Below are 12,464 nucleotides of genomic sequence, written 5' to 3'. Positions count from 1 at the left end.
ATCTACTAATTAATCTTTATCCACTCTACTTGTTACATCCTCCAAGCAATGTAATAAATCAGTTAAACACAACTGCCCCTCCATAAACCATTTTGGCTCTGCTTGATTGAACATTTAGAAAGTAATTCTACTCCTAAATAAAGGTTTGTAGCATTTGCCTCGTGGTAGATGTTAGACCAATTAGCTTATAGCTTACTGCTTTTTTTTCCCCTTTTCTTGAATAGTGGTGTTACATTTTGAGGCTTTTTAATCTGCAGAAACAATTCCAGAATTCTAGAGAATTTTGGAAGATTGTAACCAATGCATCCATCATCTCTGCAGCCTCTTCCCAAACTATTTTCACTAACCCCATTTCAAGGTGTGAAAATTGTAGTGATTGATGAGTGGTGCTGGGAATGAAGAGCAGATGTATGAGTGCAGTGAAGGTGATAAGTCATTGCTACCTCTGAGCTCACAACCCCATTTGGGATCCCAGCCCCAACTTTCGTACTGAAGGTTTTTTTTAATTTTCCTTTGCTAATTTCTAAAACTATCCAAATCTTCTGGTCCACAACTAATTTTTGTAGCATTGAACTCTTTTCTTTCAATTTGATACCATCCGTAGGCCAGAGTTAGCCAAGGATGGTGCAGCCTTCTCATGAACTCATTATTTCTCATACTTTGTTTATTTTTGAGAGCTATGAAATATTTTCTTAAAAGTCAGCAACTGCTTCTCTGCCATCTTGCCTTTTAACTTATTTTCCCATTCACTATCCAACTGTCTTTATACCTTTTTTTTAGGGTTAAGTTACAGTACTAGTTTATGATGCAAATTCCACAGCCTTGAACTGAATGTGAAATTCTATCGTGTTCTGATCATCCTTTATTTAGAAGATCCTTTTACCTTGAGGTAATTAATTAATCAATCCTTTCTCATTACATGTTGCTAAGCATAAAATAACCAGCTCCTTGGTTGGTTCCAGAACATGATATTCGAAGAAACTGCCTGAATGCGCTAAAAAAAATCATCCATTAAGCTAGCTTTGTTAATTTAATTTGTTTGATCTGGAATAAATCTTCTACATCTGTGAAATCATGAATCGCAAATTCACCTATCCAAGCCAAAAATAAGTAGCAAAAAAAATCTTATATCCCTGATTTTTAACCTACTTTAAATGAGCTCTACACTGGCAAATTTCATCATTTGTCGGGGTTCTCAGGATTGGAGCCCACACAGATGCAGTGGAATGACTCTGTATATATAAAAGTTGAAATTTCCCAAGATTAATGTAATACCTTTCTTGTAAGCTCCTATTATTTATTGATATATATTCTATCTTAGTGTTGCAACTTCAGCTGGACAATAAGCAACTCTTGCCAGGTACTTTCATTTTGCTATTTCCTATCTTAACCCAAATTGTATCTATGTTTTGATCTACCAAGCCATGTCCTTTTGTACTGATGTCATCCTTGATTAACAGGGCTACGCAAACTCATTTTCCTTTCTTCCTGTCTCTTGTAAAATGTCAAATATCCTTGAATGTTCAGGTTCCAGCTGTGGCCAGTTGTTCATTACATGGACATGTTTGCAGTCATACCATGCTCATTTTTGGTGTGTTATCAATTCATCCATCTTGTTACAAATGCATGCATTTAGGTAAAGAGGTCAGTATACTTCTACAGCACATTTATCTACCATGGTTTGAAAGACTTGTGCTTTAATCTCGCCTTTGCAACCCCTCTCAGTAGCTGAAAGACTAGGGTTAAAATAATCTACTTTCTGCTGTTGCTAATATAAGATACAGCATGATTTTGGGTGGAGGAGAAGAGAGACCGAAGGAAAGAAACTACCCCAAAATGTAAGGTACCTTACTGGACCAGGATTTCAAATGGCAAAAACCTCTTTTAATAGCATTAACTCTCTCTTCTCAAAATTTGACCTTTATTTAGAGTGTTTGTACTAAATTAAATTTATTAACACAAGGTTGAGCTATTTCTTTGTGGATTTAAATAACATATAGTATACTTTAGCAATAAAATAAGGCTGTGTTTGTCACCATTGCTAGGTAGAGCACTTTGTGCCCATGTGTAATATCTAAGTATATATGTTGGTATAGTAGGCTGATGCAGACAGGAACTCACCTACACTACTGAGTGATTTCAGTTGCAGTAATAGTGTGTTTTAATTGAAAATTTAGCACTTAGCACTTACTGGGAGTAATGCATTAAAACTTTGAATAAGATAATCAGTTCTGTAATAAAATCATAGCAAACTTCAAACATTTCTCAACTTTAAGCATTTTTCAATTTTATGACATTAGGAAGTTATTGTGACACGCTTAGTCATAGAGATGTACAGCACAGAAACAGATGCTTAGGTCCAACTCGTCCATGACAACCAGATATCCTAAACTAATCTAATCCCATTTACTGGCACTTGGTCCACATCCCTCTCAACCCTTCCTATTCATACACCCATCCAGATGATTCTATGGCTCTAGACTACAATTCTTGGTTGGGCACACACAAAATAATGCATTGTACAATCCATAGCTTAAAAATTCCTGCCCTTAATAAAATGTGCATTCTCTGATTATTATGACTTCTGTGTCAGAAGATATGCCATCATTTCTTTTAAACTTATATCACTCACACTGGATTCAACTTGGTACAAATATGTAAACTTAAAACAAGTGTTTCATTGGGAATCTGGAGCCCAAAACTTACGACAATGCACTCTGAAATTAAAAGAAAACACAGAAGAATATAAATGGCATATAATAAACCCATACTATCAGGTATCAATAGATTTGGTAGATTTTATTCACTTGTTGGACTTAAATGCTGGCACAGCCAGTGATATCTATTGTCTGTCCCTAGTTGCCCTTGAGAAAGTGGCGATGAGCTGCCTTCCTGAGCCACCATGGTCCATGTGCTATATGTAGATTCACAATGCTGTTAGGAAGGGAATTCTGGGACTTTGTCCCAAGAATTGTAAAGGAACAGCAATATATTTCCAAATCGGGAATGGTTTTGAGGGGAACTTGCAACTTCTGGCGTTCTCTCGTATCTGACTCCCTTATCGTCCTGAATAGTAGTGGCCGTTAGGAACATGCTGTCTAAGGATCTTTGGTGAATTGCTGCAGTGCATCTTGCATATAGTGTACACTGCTGCTACTGAGTGTCAGGGGTAGAGGGAATGAATGTTAGTGGATGTGGTGCAAATCAAGTGAACTGCATTATCTTGGTTGCTTTGAAACTTCTTGTGAAGGACCTGCACTCATTTAGGCAAGTGAGTATCCCAATACACTGGTATCTGACCTGCCCTTTCACTCTATTTCTATGTCTAATCCAGTTCAGGTTCTGGCAATTTCACGAGGTTATTTATAGTACGTTAAACCTGCACAGCCATTGAACTAGATATTCCAAGTACCTTTTTGAAAAAGACATAATTGTGCATATATTTATATTGTTAAACTGTTGAGTTTTTTTTAAAACGTATGCTTTTCCCCCACCTGTATCTCTGTCTGTTCAGCATGTATGGAGTGAAAGTGAAGACTGCTTACCATTCCTACAATTGGTACAAGAATACATCTTATCCTGTGGAAAGAAGACTCTCTCTGAAGTACTGGAAAAAGTGTTTAAATCATTTAAACCTGTAAGTGCACAAATTACTCTTCAAAAGAAAATCTGGAATTAACTATTTGAACAAAATATTATTTTAATTATTCATATTTTATGTAAACTGTGTGTAGATGAAAATAAATAGTTTTTAGCTTTGTGCCTGATAGTTGTTTAAAATGAATTTGTTTTCAGCAGACTATCTCTTATATCCCCATCTTTGCTTTTATCATCAATTGTTCATTATTGAAATGGTTCTTAGTGGTTCCTTTCACTATAATTATTGAACAACCCTAATTGATATTTAGCAGGTTGTTACAGTAGATTTACACCGAAGCCTTTATTTTGGGGTTGAAGCTAATCCAGACAAGGGACATGGGAAACTAATTTGACCAGAATTAACCAAGTACTTAAAATCAAATTTATGCAGTTGCTAAAAAAAAACCTGAAAGAGAAATGGGAAATACTAGCAATAATCAGTGTAATAGGCAGTACTTGTGGAAGAAGAAACAAGCGTTTCAGATATTGTAAAGTCAGTTGTATTCTCCACATTAATGTGAGACCTGTGAATGCACATCTGTAATTTAAAGGTTAATCTCTCAAATGAGCATAATTAGTTTTTGAATTGGGGGAGAAAATGGTTCGGTGATAGAATGCAAGAAACCTTTGAAGTTGAAATGTGTTGTTGGGCAAAGTAATGCTTGCTGATAATATTAATGCCTGAAATGAACATTGTTCAATTTACTAGCACTGATAATCCTCATCTGTATTTGCCAACTGCATTTCTTGTCTCCTGGACTTCTTGCTATTCCTGAATCTTCCTCTTTGTTGGAGGATTGGGGAGCTGTCAATTTTCAAGAGAAGGGAGAAACACATCCTTTAGTGTATCGCAAACAATTATGACTTTACCTCTGGTGTAAAGGTTTCCTCATTTCTTCAATTTATAATTGGTGTGATTGCACTAGATAATTGAGCAATGACCACTGTGTCTTGCTATAAAGAGTGTAAATACTGTTCTTTTCGTGGTACTTTTTAAACCATATGTACAATAGAATTTTCAGCAATTCTAAATAGATTAGGAAATCTCCATCAGGTTCATTTTTTGAAATGTTGAATTCTGATATTTTTATACTTACTGTTTAAGCAAGGGAAATTAGCTGACTTGGCACAATTTCTGTTAAACCCAAAGGGTCAGCCATTACAGTGCAAGACATACAATGTTTTTACAAAACGCTTCATATTTAAAATATGTAGATATTAATGTATAAGGTGTTTTTGACACCAAAATGCATGTTTAAGTCTATATGTCTGTTTAGCTATCTGAATAGATTCCCCAAGTTTCATCTAGTACATACCTGGTTAGTGCTGTATCTGGAGTCAGCATCTGTTTTTCACCTCAGAAATGCATTTTTGGGGTTGTACTTTTAAGCAGACAGTATGTTGTTGCTAGCAGATTGTGTTCATAACAGAGCCCACATAATGACCAAACAGGAATGGATCCTGCAAATGAGTGGTTTTTAGCTGGTTTCAAGCTAAAATTTGTTATATTTGTGAACTGATCAACTTTTTCTTTTTATAAATCTACAATTGTGAGTAGAGTGGGTTCCTTTTTGATTATATTTTTGAGATCTGTCTCTTGATTAAACTTTCAAAAATATAAAACATAGGTACTAAGTTAGCCTGGAGCAGTGTTTTGTAGAGCAGTAAAACTGCTGTTTTCAGGATCTGTAGACTGTAAAGATACAAAGATGGCCTTTAGTGGAGTAATGTGCTCTTCCTGTCAGTCATGAGAAATTAGAGTTTCCATGTTACTGATGATTATATCTGCAGGAAATATGTTTGATTGTGAATCCCATTTGATTGCATGGATTGGTTAGAGCGGCACTTAGAGGCAATGAACAATTTACAGGAGCTAGGGGAAGTGATGGATGGCAGTTGTGGGAATGGAGATAACCCCTAAAGCTCCAGTCTGGCAGATCGGTTACCTCCAGGAAAGATAGGAGAAGGAGGCAGGTATAATGTAGGAGTCTCCTGTGGCTATCACCATCCCAAGCAAATATGCTGTTTTGGAAAATGTAGGGGGTGATAGACTCTCAGGGGACTGTAGCACTGACAGCCAGGTTTCTGATACCGAGACTGGCTCTAATATAATGAGGGGTATGTAAGGTTCCAAGTAATTGGTTGTGATAGGGATTTGTCTAGTCAGAGGCACGGACAGATGTTTCTGCAGCCGGCAGTGAAACATCAGAATGGTGTGTTGCCTCCCTGTTGCCAGGATCAAGGATATCTCAGAGAGGGTGCAGAATATTCTCAAAGGGATGAGGGACCAGCAGGAGGTCATTGGAACTAATGACATAGTAAGAGTAAAGGGTGAGATTCTGAGGAGAGAATATAGGAAGTTAGGCAGGAATTTTAAAAAGGACATCTTCGAGGGTAGTAATTTCTGGAGTACTTGAGCTAATGAGGATAGAGCAGATGAATCCGTTGCTGAGGAGCTGATGCAGGGGAGAAGGATTCATATTTTTGGATCATTGGAATCTCTTCTGGAGTAGAAGTGACTTGGATAAGGAGCACGGATTGCACCTGAATTGGAAGGGGACTAATATACTGGTGGGGAGATTTGCTGGATCTGCTCGGGAGGATTTAAATTAGTACGGTGGCAGGGGAGGGGGATCCAGGGACACAGTGAGGAAAGAGAACAGTCTGAGACTGGTATAGTTGGGAAAAGGAGCAAGTCAAACATTCAGGGCAGGCAGGAACAAAGTGGAGAACAAGGTAGGACTGATCAATTAAACTACATTGATTTCAGTGCAAGGGGCCTAACAGGTAAGGCAGGTGAACTCCGGGCATGGTTAGGGACATGGGACTGGGATATCATAGTAATTACAGACGTGGTTCAGAGATAGATAGGACTGACTGTTTAATGTTCCAGGGTATAGAGGCTATAAGAAGGACAGAAAGGGGGTCAAGAGAGGAAGGGTAGTGTGTTTTTGATTAGGAATACCATTACAGCTGTATGTAGGGAGGATGTTCCTGAGAATGCATCAAGGAAAGTGATTTGGGTGGAACTGAGAAATAAGAAAGAGATTATCACTCGTGGAGAACTTTAGGGAACATCGCTGGTCCTCTCACACCAAACGACACAACTGCCCACAACCACTTCATCTCCCTCCTCATACTCCTCTAAGGACATGCAAATCTTGGGCTACTTCCACCGCCAAATCAAAGCCATCCATCAGCTAGAGGAGTACTTCCTCATCTTCCACCTTTGGGATCTGACAACCGCATGGCATCAACATTGACTTTGCCAGTTTCCAAATCTCCCATCTCCCCACTTCATCCCAGATCCAACCCTACAACTCAGCACTGTCCTCTTGACCCGTTCATCTTCCTTCCCACCCATTCGCTTCACCCTTCCCACTGACCTATCCCAGTGATATTCCACCTGCATCCATCAATGACCATTCCCCCCCCCCCCATTCCTGATGACTGGCATATGCCCAAAACATTGACTCTCTTGCTTCTCAGATGGTGCTTGACTGGCTGTGCTTTTCCAGCACCACACTCTTTGACTCTGACTCTCCAGCATCAGCAGTCCTCACTTTATCCACAGGGAGTATAGGGAAAACTAGCCATCTGGATACTGAACTGGCTTGAAGATAGAAGATGGGGTGATGGTGGAGGTTGCTTTTCAAACTGGAGGCTTGTGACTAGCAGTGTGCCCACAAGGGTTGGTGCTGGGTCCACTGTTTCTCATCACATCCAAATCAGTTGTATAAATGAACATAAGAGGGAGGGTTAGTAAAATTGCAGATGACACCAAAGTTGGATGGTAGTGGACAGCAAAGAAGCTTATATTAGAGTGCAACAGGATCTTGATAGATGGGCAAATTGGCTAAGGATTTGCAGACGGAGTTTAATTTAGATAAATATGAGATGCTGCATTTTGGAAAGGCAAATCGCAGCAGGACTTAGACACTTAATGGAGTGTTGCCAAAGAGACCTTGTAGTGCAAATTCATAGTTCCTTGAAAGTGGAGTTGCAGATAGGTAGGATAGTGTTAGAAGGCTTTTGGTTTGCTTACGTTTATTGGTCAATGCACTGAGTATAGCAGTTGGGAGATCATGTTGCAGCTGTACAGGACATTAGTTAGGCCGCTTTGGAATACTGCATGCAATTCTAGTTTCCCAATCCCCTCTCAGTTCTTCCACTGTTGGTAAGTTATCAGATTGTTTGTCCAGCATTCAGAACTGCATGAGCAGAAATTTTCTTTAATTACATATTTAATTTCTTTTGACTTTGGTCGCCACTACAAATTCCTTTCCTTGGCTACTCCTTGTGATTAATCCAGACTGTTTGCAATCTTGCTGTTAAGTTTAGTACCAAGATGTACATCTAACCATACGCTTGTGCCAACAGTACAAGAGCCACCTTTTTCCTGGCTGCATAACTTCATCTGAATCTGTGCCTCTGCCTCCCTCTGTTTTGTGCACAAGGATATTGATTGAAACCTATCTTTATGTTCAAGCATTAGATCATCTGCCCTCACATCACCTTATGTAACTTAATGCCAGATTTTATTTTAACACTCCTGTGAGGGATCTTGAGACGTTTTAATCCATTAAAGACACTAAATCAATATGCAATGTTTTGAGTTAGTTGGAAAATAGTTGCAGCTGCCTCCCATATTAGGAACGGAGTTCAGGAGATTCTGCTGTCTGACTCCAAGGAAAGAATTGAATGAGAAACTGTCAAGCTTAAACATTTAAACTTTAAAACAAAATGACTTTGGCTCAACTAGAAGATAGTCAATATGTTGGAGCATATAAGAAAACTGACAAAAGTATTCTTAGTAAGTGCTGTACCATTTACCAGAAATTGTGGGAATAAAAGAAAACAGATGAACAAATTCTGTAAAAAGAATATCACTTAACATTTTTAGACATGTTAAATGAAGCACCTCCAAGGCAGGTGGAACTTGAACTTGGATGCTACCACTATGATATTTTTAACTTATCAAAAAACATTGGATCAAAACAAATATCACAGTTCCCAGTTTTGAAGAATGGTTACTGGACCTGAAACGTTAATTCTGTTTTCTCTCCGCAAATGCTACTGGTTGCTGAGTTTTACCAGCAGTTTTTTTTTCACAATTCCCTTGTTTGCTCAGTGCAGTGGTCTGAAGGGAAACACCACTTCCACTCTTGCCTTAAGGTGCTGAACAAGTTGATTTCCATTGGATACTCAACATGCAAGAACCGGAACCTTGTTTAATTTTCCTCCCTCTACAGCCATTCACACTTGCCCCCTCCCCTTCTCCAGTTTGCATAATCTTAACTCTCTTTTCTTTAAAAAGAAAGCGAACTTTTGGCATTTGATCTACTGTCGGATTTTATTACATGTTGTTACATCTTAAGTTGGTTATATAACTTAGTGCAATGTAATTGGCAAGCCATCTCCAGAAAAGGATAAACAAAGGATTTATCCACACAATGTTGCTAATGTAATGGGTAAGTTCTACAGTTTGAAATATATTTGAGGGTTTACCATCTGGTTCAGGATGGTTCTGGCCTGATAGGCGAAATGTGGTGATCAAAATTACTACATTGCAACAAGATAATGTCAGTGGTTTTTTGCTCTAAATGAGCATTAGAACTGTGGAATAGTTGGGTCAACATGCATAAGTGGTTGTCAGGGTAATGGGTCGATCATTGAGCACTTGGGTTTGCCTTTTATTTCGCTTTAGCTGAACAGTGTGTGTACTTTGTTTGCAGTGCTGACACTGCAGAAAATTCAGTAATTATGATGCGAGTTGCAATAATTATAGCTGGCTGTTACCAGTGCTGAATCCAGGTGCATAGCTGGAGCTCTTTCTTCTCACACTTGATTTGTCGGGAAAATTGCTCTTATTTGAAAACTTCATTTACGTAAATGAAATAAATTTCATATTCCATATCTCTGAATTCAAGACACATTCTACAGTTATGAGACCATTGTGAATATGTTGGGTGTATATCGCATGCTTTTACAACATGCTCTATTTGGTAACTGCTCCTACGTATTACAAGCTCCTTCGTTCTGCTTTTTAAATTGTGTATTTTGAGATGGGGCAGGTTCAACTTATGTTGAATTTTCTATTTCATTCATTTTAATTTTGATGATTGCAGTGACTAACTCAGCATTTTGTGCACACAGTTGCTGGGACTTCCTGATGTAGACGATGATGCATTTGAAGATTACAATGCTGATGTTGAAGAGGAGGAACCTGAAGCAGACAGTCAGCATATGAGTGTCAGTCAGCAGTAAACGTGCAGAGAAAAGTCAGATTGTGTGAAATTTTTATTTTATTGATGGATGACCCATATTCACTGTTCCCTTCCAACAATCTGAATAATCCTTATTTGTATCAAGTTTGAATCAGCATTCCTAAACATTATCTAGTTTGTTCTGTGTCATTTAACTGTTCATCATTTTGTCAAACTGTAAGGAGGTGTGAAAGTTTATCAGGCTATGTACATATATTAAAAGTTTTTTTGAGGGGAAAGTCCATTAATTGGATTGGCCTGTTTGAATATGTAAGGCTGCATTAATTTCAGATTGTTTAAGTTGGGCTTTTCCTTAAAGAATGATTTAAAAAGAAATTGATGCAATCAGAATTTCAATTAAAATGGGTTTTGAGCCATACTTCAGTGATGGACCTACTAAAATATTTTCAAATTATTTTAAGGATAACCTCCTATTAGGTTGATCAGTAAAATCACATAGATGTTAGAGCACAAGAACAGGCCGTTCAGCCTAATTGACTTGTGCTGAGGTTTTTGCCCTCTACTGGCATTCTGCCATTCAACTTCATCTAACCCAGTTTACGTAACCTTCCATTTATTTTGGTGTCATTTCATTTTCAAATACCTAGCTTTATTAAATATTTTAAAAGAATATTGATTGTGGGTATTTAACTGAAGTTGTCCAACAATTTACAACTTTTGTGGTGAGCCTGTAGGGCAACTGTTTTTAGTGCAGATTTTACTTTTTAAGTTCTATCAGGTAGTTTTACAGTGATTACTTCACTCAAAATATCCTTGACGATACTAAATGAAATGCAACACTGAATTAAACTGACATCTGCTTGCATCAGCTTGTTACATTGTAAAATCAAAGGAATGTGCTGTTGTGTAGATGCTTGAGGACATTTAAATACTGTTTTCTGCTACTGCTGTATGTACTGCAGATACTGTTTACTGTACTGCATTAATTATTGCTTGGCTTTTAATGCACTACAGTCTGTTAGCTACTTTACTGATTACATCCTATGCATCTTAGACAAAACATTTCCAGCTATAACATTCCCAGTTGTAGATCAGGAAAGCACAGACTTTAGCTCTCTGTTAGTGTGCATTACTAGAAGGAGCTGTAAACTTGCTTTTAGTGGGGGAGTGTAAGGGTGGAATTAGTCATGTGCATCTGAAAGAATTTTTAAAATGTAATACTCATTGAATAATGGGTTGGTTATTCAAAATGTTGTCAGTGGTAATTTGTACTGTACCTGGCCTGTGGATCTCTCTTGTATTATATCTGTGTGTATACTGTAAAATAGAATGCCTTGTGTAATCATAGGACATTTAAGGTTGCATAAAATCTTAGTGTTTTAAAATGCCTTCTACTGAGCTGCTAATTTGGAGCAGGTTTGAACATTGCTTGCGGTTGGAGAGTCTGTTCCTTTATTGACTTTGGTAAGTTAAGGCCATAGACAAGAGTGTAAATGTAAATATTCTATTCTACAGTATATATACTGTACAGATAATCAAAGTAAAAGCTTGGTCTGTACTTTGTGTGAACAGTATCCAGTGTTTTAATATGTTACGTGAGTGTCTAATTTTGTTGATCCTGAAGGAGGGAAGAAGCATCCTGTGAACAGCCATCAAATTGCCTTTCTTTTAAATGCATGGCTGGTTGACACAGGAGGTATTATTTTAAGTTTGGTAGTTTATAAAAATAACTTTATTGTTGATGCAATGATTTGTTACAACCTACAGCACTTCATTTATAGATACCTCAATGCTTTTGTTGACCTAGCAGTCTGGATTTAGAAATCGGTTTAAAAACAAATTGCACAAACAGAATTCTCCAGCATTAACTCGCCTCATTTTTTAAAAAAGTAGATTTAATAAAATATAAAAGTGTTACAGAACCTGGTTCTCTCTCCTTTTGGATTGATTTAAGAGCATTACTTTTGTGCATTTAGACTGAATGTGTAAAGCAAATGTGTTTATTTGTTTTTAACAGTTATGAAAGGGATTTTGGATAGGTGAACAAAAGGATATTGTACTTTAATATGCTTAACACTAAACAAGCTGGAAATAAATTATTCAAACATTGCTATCGATGTTCCTTTAATATATAAACTTTTCAATCAAAGGTGTCTTCTCAAGTGAACAGCTGCAAAACAGTGACAAGCACAGACCATATCTTTTGATTTTAAGCTGAATAAATCTTCGACATAATGAACTGACAACCCAAAATACTGTTATAGAAACACTTGAGTGAAATATATGCACATTAACGTCATGTTCTTTGCCTAGTCCATCTAACTAGCTGTTCTACTCAATACAGATACATTGACCATAAGAGAATGACCTTAACCATGCACGCTGCCTTTTCTCACCCTGTGTAGTCATCTTTTCGGAGTTTCTAGAACCATATTCCATGTCTGTATTCTGTCTAACCCTATTCGATTCCTACTTGGGTGTCATGTTTATATATAAACTTATACATCAAAATAAATAAATATTTGTGCCAACTGATTTTTTTTTTCATATCGCCTGTTCTACAGATCTGTAACTGTGAAGGCTGAAGAATTACTAATT

At 37.5% G+C, this 12,464-nt stretch overlaps 1 protein-coding gene across 1 annotated transcript in view; it reads left to right on the top strand.

Annotated features, from left to right (window-relative positions):
- mturn (maturin, neural progenitor differentiation regulator homolog (Xenopus)) overlaps positions 1-11,975 on the top strand; it is a 30,535-nt gene extending 18,560 nt beyond the window's left edge. The window contains exons 2-3 of the mRNA XM_072560613.1: positions 3,515-3,637; positions 9,796-11,975. Of these exons, the coding sequence (XP_072416714.1) occupies positions 3,515-3,637; positions 9,796-9,906 (234 nt within the window). The 3' untranslated portion in view covers positions 9,907-11,975. The remainder of the gene's footprint in view (positions 1-3,514; positions 3,638-9,795) is intronic.
- Positions 11,976-12,464: the final 489 nt, after the last annotated feature.

Source organism: Chiloscyllium punctatum, chromosome 41, assembly GCF_047496795.1.
Source record: "Chiloscyllium punctatum isolate Juve2018m chromosome 41, sChiPun1.3, whole genome shotgun sequence".
In the NCBI taxonomy this organism is placed as follows: Eukaryota; Metazoa; Chordata; class Chondrichthyes; order Orectolobiformes; family Hemiscylliidae; genus Chiloscyllium; species Chiloscyllium punctatum.
Note: the sequence above shows the minus strand (reverse complement) of the source record. Positions and strands in the feature narration are given on the sequence as shown.